This window comes from Strix uralensis, chromosome 27 (assembly GCF_047716275.1).
Source record: "Strix uralensis isolate ZFMK-TIS-50842 chromosome 27, bStrUra1, whole genome shotgun sequence".
In the NCBI taxonomy this organism is placed as follows: domain Eukaryota; kingdom Metazoa; phylum Chordata; class Aves; order Strigiformes; family Strigidae; genus Strix; species Strix uralensis.
Window position 1 is genome coordinate 1,568,661 of NC_133998.1, and position 23,951 is coordinate 1,592,611.

The 23,951-nt window shown below is 40.9% G+C and overlaps 1 protein-coding gene across 5 annotated transcripts in view; it reads right to left on the bottom strand.

The window, feature by feature from the left end:
* Nucleotides 1-23,951, bottom strand: part of RANBP3 (RAN binding protein 3) — a 54,767-nt gene that overhangs the window by 11,417 nt on the left and 19,399 nt on the right. For 3 of the 5 annotated variants that reach the window (XM_074851903.1, XM_074851900.1, XM_074851901.1), the window contains 10 exons: nucleotides 22,959-23,162; nucleotides 17,424-17,460; nucleotides 17,250-17,336; nucleotides 13,881-13,952; nucleotides 12,629-12,694; nucleotides 11,016-11,108; nucleotides 9,794-9,897; nucleotides 3,679-3,798; nucleotides 2,947-3,050; nucleotides 63-141 (listed from right to left, as the gene is read on the bottom strand). In XM_074851903.1, coding sequence (XP_074708004.1) covers nucleotides 63-141; nucleotides 2,947-3,050; nucleotides 3,679-3,798; nucleotides 9,794-9,897; nucleotides 11,016-11,108; nucleotides 12,629-12,694; nucleotides 13,881-13,952; nucleotides 17,250-17,336; nucleotides 17,424-17,460; nucleotides 22,959-23,162 — 966 coding nt within the window. The remainder of the gene's footprint in view (nucleotides 1-62; nucleotides 142-2,946; nucleotides 3,051-3,678; nucleotides 3,799-9,793; nucleotides 9,898-11,015; nucleotides 11,109-12,628; nucleotides 12,695-13,880; nucleotides 13,953-17,249; nucleotides 17,337-17,423; nucleotides 17,461-22,958; nucleotides 23,163-23,951) is intronic. The other 2 variants (XM_074851905.1, XM_074851904.1) reach the window with 1 other exon arrangement.

The window sequence follows — 23,951 nt, forward strand, 5'->3', positions numbered from 1 at the left end:
CTGAGCAAGAATCCATAACACAAACTACTCAAAATTACATTTCATACACAATGGATACTCACTAGGACTCGCTCACTCATGTTCTGTCCAAAAACAAACTTGTTGCTAGATGCATCTGCACTGTTTGTAGAGTTCTCTACACTGAAGAAAAAAAACAACACAAAAAACAAAATAGGTTTTATGAGTCAGGAAAATAACTGTTTATCTTCTACTGATAAAATTCCTCAAAAAGTGAGCAATTGTCACTGGCTTTAAAAAATTAAGCACTGGTTGACACAGAAACAGAAGCAAAAATTAATTCAAATTAGCAACATGAGAGCACATACTGGTTTTATAGAAGGAGAATCCTCTCAGAACAATGGCAAATGATTTTGTCACTGTAAATATCTTCCCTTTAGATATGCAATGACATATTAAGCAATGCTGAATGCTACGTGATGGCTTACTGTTTAATAGTTATTTTTTTAAAAATGATATTCTACATGCACAAACTTGAACTACTACACAATGAAGGTCAATTTTCTCAGAAAGGGAAATAACTGAAAGAAAACCACTTGCAATATAACTGAAGCAAAGGTAGCAGGGATAAGTAATGACTTATTAGACTAGCTGCAATGCAACAGCCTCCCCAAGAAGTTTCACAATCAAATCTCAGCCCTCACATCTTCCTTATAGAATAAGCATCCTCCTTCCATGAGGCATTTTTATTAACAGATTTTAAATCCCATTTAGCGAGGACAATAGTTTTACTATTTTACAGACTCAAACTTAACGAGTCATTGTTCATCTTCCTTCCCTTCAGGCATACCTCTAAGACATCAACATGCTTACTAAACAAATATGCAGAATGCAGACTACTTGAAATCAAGCCTGTGTGCATTTCAATAAATTTGCAAAATGGGGGCACATATGTCACTACACGATTCAAGCAGAACCAAACCAACCCTTAAATCGTGCACATAGAGTTGCTACTTCTGAATAAAGAGATTCAAAGAACAGAGAAAATCCTCAGGGGAAAAAAGTTTTGCCTACTAAGGGAATTAAATACCACAGTTCTGCGCTCAAAATGCTAACTGAGAACTCAATATGATCTACCAATATCTGCCATGTGACATTCACAATTTTTAAAGGGCTGGCAGAGTGTTACACGAAGGGAGGAGTTCTCCTTTTACAAGTCAACTGCCATAATGTCTTGCCATCTCAGCCAAAAACCAGAGCCAACTCCACTTAGACACTTACTTTTTTTAAGGGCAAACCCAAAACTGGGTTTCTGGCAATTGACCTACCATGAGGGAATGCTCCCCAAGTGAACACTCAATCGAAACACAGCAGTAGATGTCACAAGAGTTGAAAGATATAAACAAATATTCCAGTATTTGAAGCCCACATATTAGAAGTTATTGTCTGCCAAATCTGATGGAAAAAAAATCTGACAGTGTCTCTGGAAAGGCATTGGCCTGGCACCCACACAGTCTGTGGCATTCTCCCTCTCTCTCTAGTTCATCATCTGAAAAGCTCAATGTCAAAAGGGATTCAGAGTGCAAAACTGCCTAGTGTCTACTTTGTGGTGAACAACAGGGGTTTTAAAAATGCAGAACATAAGGACAAGGCAAGTAGGCATTGGTGCTTTTCCTACAATTATGTCATGGCCTCAAACAATCTGCAGTTCAGGCTGTTCACGTCGCTCTAACTCCATTGCTCTCAGAGGAATTCTCCCCCATGCTTTTCCAGTTGTTATTTGAATTCACAGCTCTGTGTAGTACGAAGTTCTCTTCTGTTTTCTACTCTTTCTGTACCACCACTTGATTTTTTGACCACTACTGAGCTAACAATTTCAGAGCCGTATTGACACCTTATCCTGAAGCGAAGGCTGGCAGTTCAGAGTTCATCACTGTACACAGAGAATTAGCAGAGTCTTCTCCTGGCTGCCTCACTTTCTGTATATACCTACACCAAATTTCTTCTGATGCTATTGCCTAATCAGAAATTCTCTCAAAGCCCTCCCACAGTTACATTCCTGCTTATTCACATGGGCCCTCTACATTGCTCTGAAAAGCTTATTATCATGAACATTTAAACTATCCTTCCCTTTATCCATATCACACACGGAACATGTTGAACACCACAAATACAGCATAGATCTCTACAGGAGTCTACTGGTAGCTCCAATTTATTCCATCATTGTTTTTTTCTAATCATTCATGGAGAAGACTTCTCTCATCTTATGCTTGTTAGTTTTCTGAAGAGGCTTTGGTGAGGATGTGGCCAAGTAAATGGTATCAAATGCATCTCCCTTGACCAGATAACTAAGGGTTCCCCCAGATCTGAAGTTCGCCACCTCATTCTTCAGAAGCCTGGGTTCCCACTGAACCAGTATAAGCCCTGCATTCCACAAACAGCAGAACCACAAATAATTCGCAGAATCGTCTAGGTTGGAAAAGACCTTGAAGATCATCCAGTCCAACCATTGACCTAACACTGACAGTTCTCAACTACAGCATATCCCTAAGTGCTATGTCAACCCGCCTCTTGAACACCTCCAGGGATGGGGACTCCCCCCCTGCCCTGGGCAGCCCATTCCAACACCTAACGACCCATTCTGTAAAAAAATGCTTCCTAATATCCAGTCTAAACCTTTCCTGGCGCAACTTGAGGCCATTACCTCTTGTCCTATCGCTTGTTACCTGGTTAAAGAGACTCATCCCCCTCCCTGCACCCTCCTTTCAGGGAGTTGCAGAGGGCCATGAGGTCTCCCCTCAGCCTCCTCTTCTCCACACTAAACCCCCCCAGTTCCCTCAGCCGCTCCCCATCAGACCTGTGCTCCAGACCCTGCACCAGCTCCGTTGCCCTTCTCTGGACACGCTCGAGTCATTCAATGGCCTTTTTGGAGTGAATTTTGAACACAAGAGAAGGAAAACTGTCCTAGAGGTTCCCCTGTAGTCTTACCTGGAACTGATGTACTGTAGAAAATAGTTTGTTGCAGAGGGTACGTCTGATGTAGGAAGGCCAGCATTCTGCACGTCAGCAGTTTCATCGCTTTCATCTCCTAGCTATAAAAAAAGTATATATTGACAGTTTTAACTACTGACCACAAAATTTTCAGCTTGTTCTTTCCAAAGATAAAATTTCATCCACAAGGACTTTCTACATAAAAGCCTATGTCCCAGTATTACACTTTTTTTTGTCATGCTAGGAAACCTGCTCAAACCTGTCTTCAACAGGAGGCACTAACAATCCAACTCAATTACTCCGTGCAAAGGTTTGAACCCAGGCTGCTCTAGTTCTTCTCTCATCTTTTCTGTGAAGTCTTGGTTGCACGGGAGCATCTTAGGAACATATTTCAACTTAATTCTGACCCAAAAGGTAAGAGAAAACATTACATTGCTCTGAGCTTTATGACTGTGCTAGATGCATTTATTTTTGAAAAAGCTTCTTATGCTCCTAAACAGTAGTAATTTATTAAATGTCTGGAAGACCAGTTTTACTAAACAGCCAACTGAACTGCATTCTCACAGCTTCTAATCTTGCATATATATATGGAGGTTTTAACCCTGTTATACAGTGGCTTCAAAGTACTTCATAAACAGCGTGTAATGTTTACACCAACAAATAATCTGTTCCACTGCTTATCCTCACTTAAATACATCAACTCTTAGTCAAGATAACAAACATGTTTACCTTAACTCTATCTCTTAAGTTCTGCCCAAATACAAACGCTTGCTGTGCATTTAGTTCTGCCTTCTCACAGCTGTCATCATCTGAAGTGTTGTTGGACTCTTTTTTCTGACATTCTCCTGCCTAAAGAAAAGAAATTTAAAACTTTAGCCTAGGTAATTGAGTTTCTTTAAACAAAAAACCTCACATTATGACATGGTGAGTCACACAGTCATTTACAACGACAAGCCAATAACATCTGCAGAGCTACAAGGCAAATTCTGCATTTAAAAAAAATCCTGTTGTTCAGAGCATCTTTCTTAATGAATCACAGAATAGTTAAGGTTCAGGGGGATCTCTAATAATCATTTGGTCCAAACCATGCTCAGAGCAGCATCAACTTCAAAATTATGCTAGGCTACCTGGCAACTCATACACTTAAGTCTCAAAAATTCCAAGGACGGCAGTTTTAGTTTGGCAGCCTGGCTCAGTGTCCGACTGCACTGAATGATAGTTCTGTCCTCATACCAACTGTAATCTCCCCTCCCCACACTTGCAGCCTCTCATTTGTTTCCAAGTCTCATTCTATCTTGCTACAGCCCAATTGTTGAGAACAATTCAATTCCCCTCCCCTAGTCCAAGCAGAACCTACTTAGCTTTTTCACTCTCTTACCAGACACCACGTGCTCCAGCCATGTCACCTTGGCACTTTGTACATGTCTTTCATGTACTGGCAAGCCCCAAACTATACACAATACTCCTGATGCCACCCACCAGTGGCAAGGAAAGGGGAATAATCACTTTTCTGAACCTAATGGCTGCAGTCTTAGTATAGCAGCCCAGTACGTATCTTAATAAAAGGATTCACTGCTGATTCAGGTTGAACTCATTCTTCTCTGTTCAGGACGTCAAGGTTCTTGAACCTTTTGTCCTGTTAAGAACCTTCTTCTGTTCTGCACCTCTGCAGCCCACTTTCCATTAGCAGCTCTGTAACCTTTCACTGCAGCTGCCAGGGCAGTATTTTCCCCTATTACTCTCATACTATAGTTCTCATCCCATTATACTCAGGGCCTTGCACCTGCAAACACTTAGAGTGGTGTTGGGAAGCAAGTGCAACCAGCATGGGAATCGCCCCCTCTCTCCTCATTTCCTACCCTGTAGCTTTTGATTTACATTAGAAGACCCAACAATATGCATGCACAAAGCCAAACAACTGATCAGCACATAGCAGCTGCCTCAAAGCATGCTCCAATCAGCACTAACAGCATAAGCAGAAAAAAAAACCAGTAGGAAGTTTGAGCATATCCTGATGAAAATTATATAGTTACTATAGGAAGAGTATTATGGGGTACCACCTGCTCCACTGGAGAGAACACTCGGGGGAAGATGACTGTCTGGAGAACCCCTGTCACTTGTCTTTCTAGCTGGCCCATGGGAAGTTTTCCCTTTTTTTTTCCCTCCTTTTGCTCTCCCTTCCTCCAAAATAAAATGTCACCCTTAGAAGTAATACTGTCACCTACAGATCACACTAACAAATTCTGTACATGAGAATTTGTCTCGACATCCTCCATGCAACACCAGGATCTCCAAGCACTTGCCTCATAGCTTCTTTCTAGCCAGTCACTCCCCAGTCCTTGTGACACATGGGTTAACTCACCCCAGGTACAGGACTTCACATTCATTGACTGTCGGTTTCTGGGGCTCATTTTTCCAGCCTGCTGAGATCCCTCTGCATGGCCCTGCCTTCCAATATTGAACATTTTCTGTTTCCCTCACTTTACTGGCATCCACAAAGTTAACAAGATACACTCCACTTCGCCAGGTTGTTCATGTAAACATTAAGTAGTACCAACCTCAATACCAGGCCTAAAGCAGTGCCTCTAGTAACTGACCACCCATCAGACTTTCAGCCTCTGCCTGCTACCCTCGAAGCTCACTGGTTCAGCCAATTTTCCACACGCTATAAATTCCACCCAACCAGTACATCTCTCTCCAATTTGGCTATAGCAATGATACTGGAGACCACCCCTATTCTTGCTAAAGTCAAACCCAACAAGCATTGCTCTCTGCACAGACAATCAGAAGGGAAAAAAACCCAGGCTGGTCACCATGTTTTATCTACACTGGCTGTTCTCTATCACTTTAAGGTGCTCATATCCTAGGACTCCTTCACCAGGAAGGGAGAGGAAGGGGCTGTGCAGTTTCTACTTTCCTGGAACCTTTCTTGAAAGTGTGTGCCACGTTCTCTTCTCCTCCAGCAACAGGGACCTCCCACAGTACCACAACATTCTGATGATAGGCAGTGGCCTCACCCTAACACCAGCCAGCTCCCTCAGCACCCATGTCTGGTCCCGTGGACTTGTATATGTCAAACTGCCTTAGTCCTTAAGCAAATTTACTGTAATAATTCACTCCCCCAGACTTACCCTAGGAATCGGACCTGGTAGACCTCTCCAGTAAAAGCCAAGACAGAGGAATTGATCCCCCTCAGATTTTTTCCATGTCCTTCTAGGCTCCCTCCAACATTTGGCAGCAGGCCTATATTTTTCTTGCATCTTGCCTTTGCTGCTAATGCACCAGTAGAAGCCCTTCTTGCAGCCCTTTCATCCTCAGTCACTTCCAACTCTAGCTAAGCTTTGGCCTTCCCAGTTCTCTCCCCACACATCCAGGCAATCCTTGTGTATACCTCTCAGGTATAGCTTGACTCTTCCCCAACTCTCACCTTGACTTCTTTCCCAACTTATGTACACTCGCTTTCTGGATTTAAGGAGCTCCCAGCTCATCCACACTGGCCTCCTGACACACTTGCACAATTTTCTGCACATTGTGATTAACCACTCATTCTCGGTTGTCCGTAAAGATAACAAGCTCCCTGAGCCCTTCTGTCCTTCAGGATCCTACCAACAAGCTTGATGAACAAACTGAATTCTTCTCTCCTGAAGTTTGGGTCTTTATTTCAGTACTTATCTTCCTCACTTCCTTCAGGATCTCAAATTCCATCTCACAGCTGCTGCAATCACAGCTACTCTCAACCTCTGTATTTCTAACCAGCTCTTTTCTGTGAATACCAGGCCCAGCTGAGTACCTCCCTGGTCAACTTACCCAGCACCTGCAAAAACACCTGTCCTCAACTTATTCCTAAAATCTCCAGTATTTCTACCAGGACATGTTGCCATTTTACCAGCTGTCAAAGTACTTAAAAGTTCCCCTTTAGAACCAAGGTCTGCATTTGTGAAGCTTCTAGTTCTCCAAGGGCTTTAGCTTAGATCGGTCCAACTCTAGTGAAGGTCCACTTTAATCTCCCCCTTGTTGGCTTCCCCTCTGATCTTAACCTATAAAGCCTTGACCAACTCAGCACCTTTCCCAAACCAAAGTCTCTGCGTTCAAGCAGCTGCTTTGAGCACAGCACAACCCGCTTCCCTCCTTGTCTTTCCTGCTTTAGTTCCTAAAAAGCAGGTATGTATCCAGTGCCATACTCCAGTTGTCCAGGTGAACCTCCTGTATCAGTGATCCCAGTGAGGTTACAGAACTGCCACGGCACACAGATCTCCAATTCCTCCTGTCAGTTTTTCATGCAGGGTGTTGGTGTCTATGGGTGCTTCAGATGGGCTGCCAGCCACAGCACCTTCCACACATGTTGCACAGGGGAAAGAAGGCAGTGGGAAAACAACACTGGATTAGGTCCACAGGAGTTTTGCAAATCCCATTTTATGTTTAAGGGACAGAAGCTTTGCATAACCTAGCTGTATCATCTGCCTTCAGATGCTAATTCTGGCATTTCAAAGAGATCCCTTTTCTGCTGGTAGTCAGAAATGGGCCGGTGCGGCCTGCTGGGAGTAGTCCTCCAGCACTGAATGGTGTAGACAGGGTAAAGGAGCATTCTGTTGGACAACAGGAAAAATCATTAGCCTAGTATCTCTTTAACAAGTCCTCCTCCTTCTGGATAAGGATCATTATCTCCCTGCTGCCAAAAAGGCCAAGAGCTGCATGGAGGCTTGAACAGTTGCCCATCAAGCTTCCCTGCACATCTGATGACCTTCAGCCACCAGACTCTCCCACCAGTAAAGGGAGGTTGAATAGAGGCTGTGGCTTGTACCCATCTAAGGACTATATTGATTAGGGGTCCTAGGGTTTCCTGGGAGTTTTCAAGACAGAGAGACAAGGCCTAGCCCAAATAGGTACAGGTCACAGATGCTCAGGGTAGGACAACCACCAGATAGAGAACATTCCCACTCTGCTACCTTGTATAAGCACAAGACAGAGACCTCAAAGAATCATCTTTTCTGACAGTAAAGTAAGACCATGACTCACATCTGCTCTAACAACAGCAGGCCAGGCTCATACATAACTGCAAAATACCACCTACTTGCCCTCACAAGGCAACTTTCTCTGTGGTACATCAAATCTGCAGATACAATTACTAATACGAAAATTCTAATTCCAGAAGTAACCATTCATCTTATCAAACAATTTAATATTCTGCAGAGAGACTCCAGCATTTCACGCAACTACTATATGAACTCCAATTACTTACAGCTGGGCTAGAAAGCTTCAGGCAGATGAAGCTGACTACAAATGCCAAGACATTGAAGTATGTCCTCCACACTCCGCTAAAAATTCCAAATATTCAGTTATGAAGCTTTATTCCATTTAATACTCAGCTTTCAGCAATCCTTAACATCTAGATTTAAGAGCTTTCTTCTACCAGAAAACTTCCTCCCAGGTCAGTACTTCCAGACTTTGATTTAGAAAAAGTCAAGAGGACTTTTGGATGCTAAAAATTTATAGAAGATCTAGACATGCATGCAATGAATTTACTTATTGCTACTTAATTATGGCAATAGTCTTTCACTAAACCTTAAAAAAAGCCCTTCACACTTGAAGTCTTTTTGCTTAGATATTCAGATTTCAAAATTAATTGAGACTTTAATTTCAGGTAAACCACTGCTTACTCCTAATTGTTCACAATACTACTTCTATGCTCAATGTGACATCAAAAAGCAACCCACTGTCTAATGACTCTCCCAAACCAAAACCCACACATCCTCAAAATCCCCAAACACCCTCCTCATGTTCTCAGTCAACGTATCTTAAGATGCCAATGGTTAGCTCAGTACCTGCAGGAATGAAAGGACTGGACACACTTTGCACAAAGCAGGGAAGGATCTATTGCACTACTTTCCTTTCCAGATACCAAATACAACTTTTAATGCACTCAGATGCCTTTTCCTCTAGCTGAAGCTTTTCAGCCCCTCATTACCTGCACTCTCCCTCCACCATTTCCTGTAGGGAATTTATTTGCTGCCTCTGGGTTTTTACCCACTATCAGCTCCTGTCTCTAAGCTTCTTTGTGTTACTCATTCACTTCAGTTGCCTGCATGGTCTCAGCCTCATATTTCCTAACATCATTCCACATTCAACTGTTAGAAATCAAGACACCACCAGTAAAGTCATCATCCACGGGCAGGGGATTGCTTTTTGCTAGGCAGTCTGAGAAGGAAGACTGAACATGTGCAACTAACTGCTCAGTTCACCCAGCTCAAAACCAAAGCCTTTTCAGACGGGAAACAAAATTTGGTAAGTGTTTCCTAGTCCCTGGCCTGACAGGAGCACCAGCCAGACCTGGCAACAGCCACCTGCAGGAGGAAGATTTATTTCTTCATGCAATCTAACAAGATGAAAAAGCAGTATTCTGACTATCAGTCCACTGAACCAAGGCACCCAAATTACTTCAATTCTATGGTAGGAATTCAATGTCTATGGTAGGAATGGCATCACTCAAGCTGCAGTGAGATTTTACAGCAAGACTTGAAATAAAGTTAGAAGGACCAACGAGAGCAGAAGCAGAACTGAGCAAATTTTTGTATTTTGAGAGGGGAAGAATAGGTAGGAAAAACATCCTAAACTGTGGGTTCAATAACCTTTGTTACAGTTCCTGAGTTAGTAAAGATAAATATAGGATACTGTTAGGACAGTATAAAATCTACTGCTACACCTGAGGTGTATTACTGTAGTATGGGTAGATAAAGGGGCTATCACTGATGATACTGCACTTACATCACTAAACAAATAAATGTTCAGAGAATATTATTTTAAAGTCTGTCATCCTGAGTGTCCTTGCAATTCTTCACCAACTCACCTTGTCTTCAGAGTCAGAAATTTTCAGTGTTGCATTACTTAGTGATTCTGATGTGGCTGCAGAATCTGGCGGGATATTTACACCATTCGTGCCACTGCTGAGAACTGCAATGATGAATGAGAAAATTACATAAATTCTCTAGATATTTAGATCGTCCTAAAAGCTTGCTTTAGTGAGTTGTATGCTGCTTTCCTGTTTAAGTCCATGAAACATTGTAATGTAAATTACAGAGTTCCCACAGTATTCTGCAGGAGACATGAGGACCATGATTCAGCAATTCTTAGCAGAATCAAAATTCCTAAAGCAGAAAACTAAGTCAGCAAAACATCACTTAATCCATACAAACACTGCAAGGACTTCAACACATACAACTTCAAGCAACCAGCCGTCTCCAATCTAGTATTGTTCACAGCCAACAGGGCTCCTCTTTGCACTGATCCAGCTACTTACATACTGAACTCCCACTGAAAATTTGTACCCCAATATTAAGTCCTCGGTAGAGCCCAATCTGTGGCAACAGGCACGCCAAGAAATCAAGCTAGAAATGTTTGGTCCTATGCCAGATTCACCATTAACTGAAGTTACTTCTGTTGCAGTTCAACTGAACTTCCAAATAACAAAGGCAGGGGGCTGGGGAAACATAGTTTAGGAGACATGGACAGCTTGAACAGTTTTTTTTGCTTTAACTTCCAGTTTTCAATCATGCCTGTTTCTATTAGCTATATCAAATTCCACAACACTACAATAAGCATAATATACATGACCAAACTTAAGAATTAAAGTTGTATCTTGAAGTCTCAACTCCAAAATAGTCTCCAAGCCTAGAGGCACCTCCTAGTGATTTAGGCATTTGACATCACTGCAGCCAGCTGAAGTCTACCACTACTGTTCAACTAACGAGCAGTAGCTTACTACACCATGGTCAAGGCTGTCATTAGAGATTGCCAATCCACACCCTTAAAAGTTTTAAAACCAAGCATGGACTACACCGAAGTTAGAGGCGTGGCAATGTTAGACAGTCATCCTACACAAAAACTGAAGGTTCAAACTGTGTTATCCCTTATGTAACAGATATAATTAACATTTAGGATGTTTCTTTTCTGAAAGGAGAAACCTAGCAAAACAAAGGCGTATGCTGAGTAAAACCAAACCACTACACTAAACAGATTTTGTATTTTTGTTCTCCCTCTGTGGTCTTACAGAAAGCAAAAGCATTATTTACCCATCTGTGAGAAGGCTTTTGGCTGTGGTGCCTGTAATACTGCTGGACGTAGCACACTTCGCTGCTGTTCCTTCGGTTTCTGGCTAGGGAGACCTGCAAGTACAAAAGTTTTTTCAAGAGCTATAAAGCTTTGAAGTTGAAAAATTTAGCTTCCTCTAGTCTTCTCTGTACCTGTTTCCAACAGAACATACAATGGAAAATCAGATATTTAAAAAGCTTCCAATTCTTTCCCATCCCTCACTCAGCCTCAAAATAGTCCCAAATAGAGAGGATAACTTCCTAGCCTTAAAAAGCTTTAAAACATATTCTCTACCTTATCCAGGAAAGTATAGGAGAGTTTGACTGACTCAGAAATAAAAGTCAAGATGTAAGAGAAATGAACAGTACACAAGCAATCCTATTTATTCACTGACACATTATCCAACTACACACTCCGAGTCTTTTCTCCTTTCAATGAAGCAATTTCCAGATACTGGCAAATGATTTTTTTTCATTCTTCATACAATCAAATGTACTGATCGTGTAATAGTCTTACATGTTGTTTCATTTAACAACCTTTTGGCTTTTTGCATTAACCTGGCCTCTTTGGTTTGCTATAGTAAGATACACAGCACTACAACTCTTTAAATACGCTCTGATTCAAAAAGCCAACTGACCTTAAACAACCTAATAGAAGAAATCAAAACCAAACATCTGAACATCAACTCTAGAAGGTTACAGCAATCCCAGAAGGTTCAGTTTTCTTCACTGAACAAAACAAAGATGAATTGTTGATCCAATAAAATACTGCAACAGAAGTTACTCATAGTAACTCAGCTGAATATTCTGCAACTAGTTCCATTTCAGGCCACCCATATTCAAAGGACATGACAACAACCAAAATATAACAACCATCCTAAGTTCAAACATTCATATGTCAGCTAAAAAAACCTTCTTCTTTCTTAAAATTTACTACTCTTCCTGCTAACGAAATAAACAGTTTTCATATACAGATATAACAAATAACAACTTCCATTACCAAAATAGTTTTGTTTTTTTCCTCAAGCTCCGAAAGAGCTGTAATATTAATGTCTTTCCCATACTGGCGAGGTCTACATCAGCCAACAGCAATCAGTAAGAGCCAAACCATAAAGAGAACAGGTAGGATCAAGGACCAGACATCCATGCTATCGTCAAAAGCCAGGGAGAGGAGGAAGTGGGGAGTGAACAACACTTCAGACTTTGCTCTAGCCTGGTCCCAGACCAAGCGCCCATTAACGGCTGGAACTTGTTCAGTGCACTCCTGGAGCACTCCTTTTGTTCCAGTTTGCTACCAAAGGAATTGAGTTCATGGAGCCCAGGATTACTCCAAGAACTGAATCAAAGCATGCTAAGCAGAGACAACTGGGAGATACATTTCAGAAATGCATGACTGATCAAGGCCAGAATTTTGACATATCTCTATATATTACACAGCAGATATGGGCATAACCACTCTGGAGAATACAAGACTTTTTCTGCATAAACATAGGTACTGCCACCTTCCAGTTACAATAGCAGTTTGAGGAAAACCATAAATAACTAAAATACATGAACTGGATTCTTTGTACTGCTGCAGAAAACATTGAACTCACCTGCACTAGGTGCCTGACCATGGATAAGTATTGGTGGCTTCAGCCGGAATCCACTGCTCTTTTCCTCTAGAAGCAAAATACAAAATTACAAGGACGTAGCTGTAACATACTACACACATTCAGTCAGTCACAAAATTCCTCATGCTCTCCCCATCGTAACAACCCACAAGTTTTATAAATATCCAAAGTCATGAGGAGATTTCCAAAGAAGAAATTCCTTTCTTCCAAAAGAAGTCTGAATTTCCAGTGATCATCACAGCAAACATACAAATAGAAACACAAGTTGTTGCAAGAAAAAAATTCAAAATTATTTTTCAGAATGAAAACATGAAACAAATCATTTTCACAAGAGAAATGAAGTTTCTTCTGTGAAGGAGGTAATAGAAGTTTTAAGTGAGATTCTAAACTAAAGAAGGGACAATCAAAAGTATGGCTGAACACGACAGCTGCTAATAAACACCCAACTATCATAAATTAAACTTAATTGCTTAACATTAGTTTCTTGTAATTCCACTAGCTTTTACCTTATGCCTTTATAGTATGAATTTGCTTTTGCAAATAGCATGAATTTTCCTTTGCTTGCACTCACTACAGTTAAGGCTTTCAGATAAAACACCAAAATCTCAAAAAAATCATATTCATAAATCCAGAGCTATTACAAAATAAGTTCCTAAGAACTTACAAGGTATGATTATAAAATGTTTCCTTTTACAGGCATAATGGCTGTGTTCAGAATAAGACAACACCTTACCACCTTCCTGTACTTTGTTACTTCCATGTCATTTAAGCATAAGATAACAATGTGCTATACAGCAATACCGACACAACCAAACCACACAACAACAGTGATTAACAAAATAAGTGGCACTGTCACAGGTCATGGATGAACACCATCATGGCCATAGATTATGGCTGATTTGATCTTCAGTATCAAAAAAACCAGTATCCAAAGCAGATAAATGAAAATTTCCCTTAAGTTTTATCTTGAGGTTAACAGGTGGGCATAGAGTCATATTGCAGTCTTCCACCACCACTCCCAAAGCATTTAAGAATTTTGATATTTGTTATTTTAGTTGTCTCCAACAAGCATGAAATCAAGCAATGAACTGAGCAAGAGAACAGCTGTAAGATCAGAACCATCACACTTCCATTCTCCCAGATACTTCAGAAATAAGACCGTATCAGAGTATTCTGGATTATGACAGACTGACAGCACTTTGCTGAGAAAAAGCAGAAAAATGAGGAAGCTCACCTGGTTCTGAGTCAGAATTGCCTGTAGAGGGTTCACAGAAGCTTGATGGCATAAAGACGTTGTTCTTTGTCACTGCAGTCAAGGAAAAAGAAAAGAGAAGTTACGTACGTTGTTCTTAGTTATAAACTGCGTTCCCAGACACACCAAGGCTGCAAATTGAAAACAATTTTTCAGTCATTTGTTTTGTTTATTTCAGGTTTTTCCTTCTTCTAAACCAAAACAGTATTTCTGTTTAAAGCAGCAAACAGGTCATTGTTCACAAAATCCCCTTAGTTTCTCCTGAAACAGAGAGAGCACAAATTTCATTTATTCTGGAGGAATGATAAACACAAGATGCCCAGTCTGAATTGTATCTGAACTAGGAATTAGAAGTGATGTTACAATATATAATTTCATTACAAAACTTCTATAACATTTCAAAAAGCCTCTGCAGAGAGGGCAGAAAGGAGTGTAATGCCTGCTGAATAGTGGAAGCTAACACCTGGGCTCCTCAAAGGGCTTAAAAGTGATAGCATAGCTTGCACTAAGAGCTAGGCAACTTAAGTTTGAACTGTCCTGTAAGGACAAAGGAGAGTATATCGGAGTATTTGCAGATCACAGAATCATCTAGGTTGGAAAGGACCTTGAAGATCATCCAGTCCAACCGTTAACCCAGCACTGACAGATCCCAACTCCACCAGATCCCTCAGCGCTGGGTCAACCCAACTCTTAAACCCCTCCAGGGATGGGGACTCCACCACCTCCCTGGGCAGCCCATTCCAACGCCCAACAACCCCTTCTGCAAAGAAATCCTTCCTACTATCCAGCCTAAACCTTCCCTGGCGCAATTTGAGGTCATTCCCTCTTGTCTTATCACTCATTACTTGGTTAAAGAGACTCATCCCCCCTCTCTGCACCCTCCTTTCAGGGAGTTGCAGAGGGCCATGAGGTCTCCCCTCAGCCTCCTCTTCTCCAGACTAAACCCCCCCAGTTCCCTCAGCCGCTCCCCATCAGACCTGTGCTCCAGACCCTGCACCAGCTCCGTTGCCCTTCTCTGGACACGCTCGAGTCATTCAATGGCCTTTTTGGAGTGAGGGGCCCAAAACTGAACCCACTCATCGAGGGGCGGCCTCACCAGTGCTGAGCACAGGGGTCAGATCCCTTCCCTGTCCCTGCTGGCCACGCTGTGGCTGATACAAGCCAGGATGCCATTGGCCTTCTTGGCCACCTGGGCACACTGCTGGCTCATGTTCAGCTGGCTGTCAATCAACACCCCCAGGTCCCTCTCTGACTGGCAGCTCTCCAGCATGTCACACTTAAGCAGCTTAGCAGTCAACAAGAGAAAAAAAAAAAGTTTGAAATGAACAGGCAAAGGACAGTGCTTCTTTTCCACCCTTTGCTGGGACCAAAAGAATCGAGTAATAAGAAGTTTGGTCGAGGCCCTGTACAGCAGCTGAAGTACTTTTGGCCTTGTACAAAGAATCAAGACAATGCAGTTTATGAAATATGATATTCAGAGCAAGAGGTACGTGCATCGAGTCACAAGGCAATGACAGTAGGTTGGGTTTTTTTGTTTCCAACAGACCATCTTGCATGTAAAGTATGACAATATTTATCGGTGCTTTTAGCAGAAAGGAAACTCATCTCTGAACACAGTTATACTAAAAGATCTACAAAAAGCACTCGCCTTTTTAATTTAATTTTCAGGGGTTTTTTTCTTATTTGCTTCTTTCCTTTAATTCCATCTTCTCTCTTTGTACTATGGTCTGCCTTAAGCTTAAATATGATGCAGGTTTCACATGAGCAAAAATTCCCTACCCTTGAGAGAAATGTAACCCCATGAAAAATTTAAGGTTTGAAAGTGAAAGATTTTCTATAAACCAAGGCCATCAAATGCTGTCAACAATATTTAAAGAAGCCTTTATGGAAGTTGTAATTCCAATCAGAGTTGTCACTGTCTGACAACAACACATCAGAAGGGGATGTCAAACAGGGAATAAATGACCATATGCAGTCAAAATGCATTAGCCAAGCAGATGCTTGACAAAGTATGCTGGACCCCTGAAATATCCAGTATTTAACCTAAGAGAGCCAAATAAATTGTTTTCCTCCTCTTAACTAATGCTAGCACTAAGCAAAATCTGAGATGTTAGAGATTCTAATCTCAAAAGATAAAGACATTACAGACTAGAAGAGTTAGTGATTACAGGGAACCTAGGAGTATAAGGTCCAATAAATGAGGAAGCACCTAACAGGCTATACACATTCCATTATCCTAACAGAAATTCTACACACAAAAAAACCCTATTACTTTTGTGCAGACTGTGTTCTTTTACTAAGAGTGATCAGCATCGTTGGTCCCCTGACCTGTACTCAATTAACAGGACTGCACTTGAAACCCACTAAGTTGCACACCTGAAAATCTAGATCTTGAGGAGGAGGGACTCTTCCCCTGACTAGCACTAGCAGCATGAAATAAAAATACTGTGCCCATAAAATATCAGCAACTACATTTTAAATTCTGTAGTCACTGATTTCCTTCAAATCAAAATCAGTTTTCATCTTTTAGTCACACTCCCAAATGTGCTGTATGTCAGAGGAGTATTTTTTACTGTTCTCTCCTCTACTGGTTTTCCTCATCTCCTTTATTTCAACTCAGATGATGGAAACAAAGTCTCCAAACCTGCCCCAAGCACTGCCATATCTTAAAATAATTCTCAACCAAAGCTAAAAACTTCATATTGTCTGTGAAGAGAAAAGGCATAAATTTTAGAGACTGTTCCTGTGGGTGAGCACAAATATCAAACATGACCATTCCCACGTATGTGAATTGCAAGAATTTACCCCTGGCCTTCCCAGTGATTTTGCTGCCTTGACTGTATATACACAAACAGGCAGTGGGCATTCCCTTGCATTTGCCAGGTGGGAATGTTGCTGAAATGCAGTGAATTCCCTCCTCTTTAAAAGGAATGGGAGAAAAGGAAAGGACTAAAACAACTTAAGCATGACCTGAGACTTGGAAGATTTACCTGCCAGCAGAGTAACTAAGAAAAAGGTAGCATTTATATAAATTTGTTAAGAAGCAACCTGATCACCACAAATCAAAAAGATTTCTGGTAAATTCTTTGATTTAACAGCGTAAGACTGAAAGCTGAAACTACAAATATGTATCAACTTACAGATAGAAAACATTTTAAAAACATATCTATCAACTCCTTTGGGCTTCACTGAATTTGCTAACACAGAAATGTACTCAGAAGTCAGAGTACACAGTTGCTGTGGTCTTAAGCCAAAGCACAGCAAACAGTAATAAGACTGAGGACATGACTGGAAAAAAAAAGTATAAGAAGGAAAGCCACCTCTCATATATTACATTGGAGCAACATTTACCTGACTGAGAAGGAGGGAACTGAGTTAAGGATGAAGTTCTCTCACGCTTCACAGGTGGACAGTAGCTCCCATCCTCTCGATCAGATTCTGTAGAAAAAAGCAATTAGAGAAAACGCACAAAATCCTGGAGACACATAAACTCATGGTTTTTAATCTTGCAATCAAGTCTCTTACCATCTCCATCTTCTGGACTTGATCCATCTGCTGATCTCTGAAATCAGACGACAGTGATAAAACAAAAATCACGTATTAAACATTTCAATCTCTTTGGATACATCCAAATGTTTTAATCACCAGTTTGGATATTTTTTTGTTTACTGTCAACAATATACACTCAAGGCAAAGCATTATTTTTATGACTTACATGTAGGCATATTGAGTTTCATCCCGATACTGTTAGGTAAGACTAATTCAAAATACTTCCTTTACAATTAAGTTATCTGAAAATTCATATGCAAGTACTAACATCCTTAGAGACTATGCAACAATTAGAGTTACATTTTCTATATACTGAAAATCTGAAAATGACAATTGTCAAATGTGGTTTGATTTTAAAAACATCACGGAAGTTCCAAGGTCATCATGAACATACCCATTATTTGAGAGTTCACTCCAAAGCACTTTTCCTAATTAACATAACTGACATCAGTTCCTTCAACAAAAGGACAGCGTTGGAGGAATGTCTTTCAAAGTGCACTCTGTATATCAGTACCATGATATTTTGTCAGGAATCAGCAATGGATAGTCTCCTAGCATCTTCCACAGTACCAGGAACAAAACAGGAAGCTTCACAGGCTACCAACTATCACAGTATTCAAAAAAGTCTTTGAACAAAGATTTCACATCTTTCCTGAGGATTTTTAGGTCTCTCTCTCCTACTTGCTCTGCCAGTTCCTCAACTGATATAATTTCCCTTGTTCCTGCAAAACATAATCCTATGATGGATTCCTTTCACTACAGAAGGTGACCAGGGCAGCATTAGCACCTTCATCTCATTACAAAACCTCTTGACACACTGGCCTTTCTCCCTAGCCCAACACTACCTTGTCATCCCACTCCTGCCCCAGGACACAGACACCTCCCCTTCACACAGTCCCACTTCAGAGCTCGGCTGACTTGGAGGAACCGCAGCTCACGGACAGATCCCGCTGCAGCCCCCGAGCTCATCCTTCCCCACTGCAACTAGTCATACTTTGGCAGGGAGAACAGGCAGACACACAACAGGACTGGTTAAGGCTGCAGAGGACTACCACCTGAAAGACACAACTTGGATATAAGAATATCAGAAAGAACAAAATTTTCTATTTAGCACTGCATATCTTTAGAATCTAGATACTACTGTACTATCAGTATTTCACTCAATGCTAATAAAAACCCATTTACACTGCATTTTGCCTATGCAATTAAGTTTAAGGGGTTTTCTGTTTTGTTTTACATTAATAGAAAAGTATAGCTATCTCACTAGCATCCTAGTCAAGCACTTTTGAAACCTTTAGCATTGGGAATGAAAAGCTATTGACAGTTCTGGGACACCACCACCCCCATCCACAAATATCTATCAGCCCAATCGCATTAATACTGTATTTCCTACATAATTGGTCAAGTACTCCACGCTACTGGAAGATGATCTTATTAGGCATCTCCCTTGCCAACATTAGTTTCCCAAAAGATAAGGCTGAAGTGGAAAACCATGATGTCATCTATCTGTTTCAGCAATCAGCATCTCAAGTCAGAAAAAATTCTGTTTTGCATAGGAAGTGTTGTCACATATACCAGCAATTTGTTTCAGTTTTTAGCAAAAATCCTGAAAGCAAAAGGAAACCATTTGGTAAAAAATTTGCATGAATGGAACTGCAGATCTCTATGTGCAAAAATATTTTAAAATCAACAAGGGATTTCCCCCTGAACTTCAAAAACTTCTTAAACTGTTATTAATAGGTACTGTATTCCCAATGCTCGAGTAACAGACACTAAAGAAGTCAAACCTGTATAGCACAAACTTCAAATTATCACATCACTGTCACTTCATTAACCGATGCAAGCACCACTAAATATGCTGTCACTGCCCACTACATTTAGTGGGCAAGGAGCATCAATATCCAAAACCAACTCTGTAACCTACTGAGGACAAAGCAGAACTAAGTATCTGCTCCCTCCGAGTTACTCCCATGCTTCCTAGCCCAAGAGTTTTAGGAGATTAAAGCTATGCAAGAGTCCACATGACAAGTGTTACAGCTGTTACTGACATTGCCAACCCTATTCAAAGTAGATGCTGCACAGAATTAAGAAAAGGACTTCCCTTTCTCTCAAATGTATTTTTTCCTGCATAAGCATCTAAATATCCAGACCATTTGCTATGCTACCTCCCATCTTCACCCACTCCCACACTGCTCCCACTGTCAATTGTTGCTTGGGGAAGTTGGGACAGACCTCAGAAATAACTCCTATCAGAAAAACACAACAACGGATTTAAAACTTCCACAGACTTCGGAGTTTAAAGGCCAGGGAAGAAAAAAAAAGTCATAATCCCTTAGGTTGATCCCCAAGCACAGACAGGGCCAAGAACCTCTTATGCCTACCTCAGTACTGAAATTCCTGAATCTAAGACATCCAGGTTCAATTTTCTGTTTTCAAATGAATAAGAATATGCACGAGTTACTCCACAGCACAGTTACCAACACTACTGGGAACTGTTTTTTAATTTTTTTCTACTCAGCATCCAGTAAAAGACACACACCACTCTGTTTCCTTGCTTTTATTTAAAAACTTGCTGTCAACATTCATTCCCCATTACTTGGGCATTCACCTATCAGGTCTCCTCAACCTTGGATAAATCTCAAGTTTCTTCACTATAATAATGCTTTCAGCAATGACCAATTCACTCTTACAGATCTTCAAAAATATTCCTAAATCCTTCATCATTAGAAGAAAAGCTTTCAAGAAAATATAGCTGTATGCACATGATCTAACGAAGCCTGATTTCCCACAGATCCTACCCAAACGACAAACAATGGGGAAAAACCTGCGGTGAGAAGTCAAATGCTTGGGGCAGGAGAATGTTTTCTCTCCTCTCTAGTCTGCCTCTACCCACAGACTGCAGAGGAATCCAGAGCCAAGATCTCCACACCTCTCAGCATCTTTGGAGAAACCTGACACAGTTAAAGGTAGATGGCACGGCGGGCAGAGGTACACAGATACTATAAAGTTACCACTGCAGCCAGAAGTTGCTCACCAGTGTTGCTTATTCGGGAGAAGCTGGGGAGACTACACAAAAATAGGGGAAATATATGCATGACAAACAGTTTACTTGACTGGAAAAAACATCAGATTACAATTAGTGATAAAAACCAGCAGCAGCCCAGCCTTTCCATTTGAGGCCTCTCTTTCCAGGCTGCTCAATCTGTACTTTACAGCAATACATGTTTTACACAACAGATATGAAAGCCAGGACTGTCTCATACTATAGGGAACCATTACGGTGACAACTTCTCTCCATTGAGTTCTTTGAAATTAGAAGCTGAAAGACACTTAAACCAGTAACATCAAAACTCAACCTACAATTTACTACTCATTTAAGAACAGAAGCTACCTTTCACTTACTCTCTCCTCACCCTACTTTTAGAAATCCAGTTACAGGAAAGTTACAATTATTTCTAAATAGAGGCTCCTACAATTCTGACACGTTTCTAATTAAACAAATTACCTTTTTACAGGCTACCAACTGCTTTTTAAAAGCACATATGAACATAATTAACCATCCCATACTGAAGTAAGAACACTGCTTCTTTACACCCACTACTTCCTCACACAGTTGTTACAACAAACTAAGAGAAGAACTTAAAACTTAACTCACAATAAATGAGGAGAAACAGGGAAGGCAAGGGAGAAATCAGGTAAAGCAAAAAAAAGCCAACATAATTAGGTGAAATCTGTAAGAGTACATTTACAGTCTTTATCTTTGAAAGATGCATTTAAGATGCAAAAAGTCTTATATAAAAGGACTTCAGAGCATGGTACAGCAAGTCTACAATTCTAACACTCTGCACATATATAAGAATTATTGAATTGCCATGGCTGTTTGCTTAAAAGCTGTTCCAGAACCTTTTAAACAATGGAGCCCTGCTGGCACAGCTACACGCTGCTGTAGGCTGACTCGGGTTAGACAGCTGAAAGTCAAGACATCATAGTCAGCTCTGCAAGAGGCCGTATCTCTGGTCACACCATGTTAATGTCTTTGCAAAAATATCTGCCTCTGTGTGTACAAAAATACCAAGTAAACAAGAAGTATGCAGTGTGTTTTCTTCAGAACTCAATTCATCTATCTTCCCAAGGTCCTGGGACAGTTTTAAGAAACAGGGATAATTTGAAGAATGCTTGCCAGTGCATATGAAGGCCAGTTACATGCCTATATTGAGCACTGTACTATCCCGTAAATTTAAGTGAATGGAGTACAAGGATGCACAGATATTGGTTGTGTACAGCCAAGAATTCCTGCACACATTCTCCAACAGCATTTTTGGTTCTTAAATGTCTTTCAGACCTGGGTTGATTAGGGCAAGATTTTCTGCTCTTTAAGACTGAGTCTAAGATAATGAACACTTGCCACAATTCTCCTGAAAGTCTGGTTAATACAGTTCTCTTGGCCAGTTCAAACAATAGAAAAAACTGTCACAGAAGTCTGTGACTACATTTACCAGCTTTAATATATTAACCCTTGAAAACTTTAATATAAACTGAAATAGAAAAATTTCTGCAGCAGGACATCAAGCAACAGTCCAGACACCAAAAGGTGCTTAACCTACAGTTGTTTGTACCTTGTCATGACATCATGACAATCCATTCGACACTGGGTTTACTTGAAAGGGCCTGTTCTTGAAAAAAACAAAACCAAAACCTAAAACCCAAACCCCACACACTAATTCAAGAAAAGGGTGCAGGTATTGTGTGCAGCAGCCTTAACAGGGAAAGACCTATCAAAGAGTACATGGCTACTGTGTGTGGTCACGATGAGAAGTGACACTCACCTGCACCAAGAAAACATGGTGCATCAACCGGAAAGATTAGGGCAACTTTTAAAATTGCTCTGGAAGACTGTATTGTAGTAGTCATTTAATCATCTAATCTTTCCAAAAATATTTTGCTGCACCACCAGTAGAAAAATCTCAAATTAACAGCACTGACAACTTTTCCTACATCAAGGTACTGATTTTTTCTTTTTTCCAAGTACCTAAATTCAAAATTCTGCTTTAGCATCTTTTTGCTGCTTTTAATCTGCTAAGTACATTACAGGTTGGCATGACAAGCTCCTGCTTCTATCTAGTGGAATCACAGCATTAGCTGCTCACTTTGTCAAGCTGCAATTGTGGCTCAAACAATCCTCCTCTAACTGCTTGAAGCAAATCCCTCATATATACCCATTTGCCCACTCATTTAGAAGTGGACTTATCCTTAGCAAACACATGGTTTACAGCCTAAATTTTAAAATTAATACTTGATGTGTCTTCTATAATTACACCCACTAGGGAGTTCTAAACAAATTTCATGTCTACTAATTGGAACAATGGCTTAGAGGGGACTAACACTTGCAATCAAAGAACCAGACAGATAGCCAGCTGCGCTACCTAAAGTTAACAGTAACAGATTCCTCCTAGTGGAAGGGACTTTGCTCTTTAACCCCTCAGCAGAAGTACTTGGTAGGTTCACACTTACCCCTGCCAGTTCTTGTTGAATAGGAGCAAGCTGGGCTTCAGAAGCGGGACTCAGGGTAGCACTGACTGAGGCAACAGCGGGAGCAGGGTGCTCAGAGTCGCGCTCACCAGCTGATTCTTTGTGACCCAGACCATGGTGGGGGGGCTCAACCTCTCCCTGGGGGTCCTCGCCTGAATCCGACAAACCTTTTTGCTCTGCAGGGGACTGGGAGCAGAAAAGACAACGTCCCTTCAATGCAAGGCTGCAACATGAGAGCAGTCGTCCTAGTGAGAGGATCTGCTAATCCCTTTTTAAATTCCCCTGTTTTCACCATATGGCATAAGGAATTGCTTGCTGCTGAGACACCAATTAAAATATGCACAAACCAGGTAACAGAACCTGCTGACTGAATTAGTCTCCCCTCCCCACAAAAAGCATCAGTTGGATGCCCTTTTTTGAAAGTTAACTAAAAAAGTCAGTGTCCCCGTCAAAAGAGCATTTTGCCAGCCACAGGGTTATTGGGGTTTAACTCCTCCTTCTCTCAAGGCCTAAAGGACAGCTATTTGCTTTTACCCCCAGATTCAGGCATAAGAATTAAATAGACAATTACTGTAAATAACTGTCTTTCACTGCTTCTTCAGACCATGTTTGAGGGAAGTAGGGTTGATATAAAATTCTCCACAGAAATTCATTATTATAACATTCACACAAGACACACAATCCTTTCATATTCACGTGACTGAATTACCCGAAAAGCAATGTTTTCTTTTGCAAATTAAGAAGTTTGCGTATCTATTTCAAGCAGGGGGTGACAGGATAGCTAGTGCACACTAATGGGATTTGATAATTGCTGAACTTCTGCCACAGACTCTTTACATTTCTTCAGATCATTTAATGCTGCAGGTCCCCACTTGTAGAACAGAAATTAAGCATTACCATATTCTGCACACGTCTGAAGAATGAAAAAGTTAAAAGCTTTGAGCCTGAACTGTGATAAAGGACTAAATTACAGTC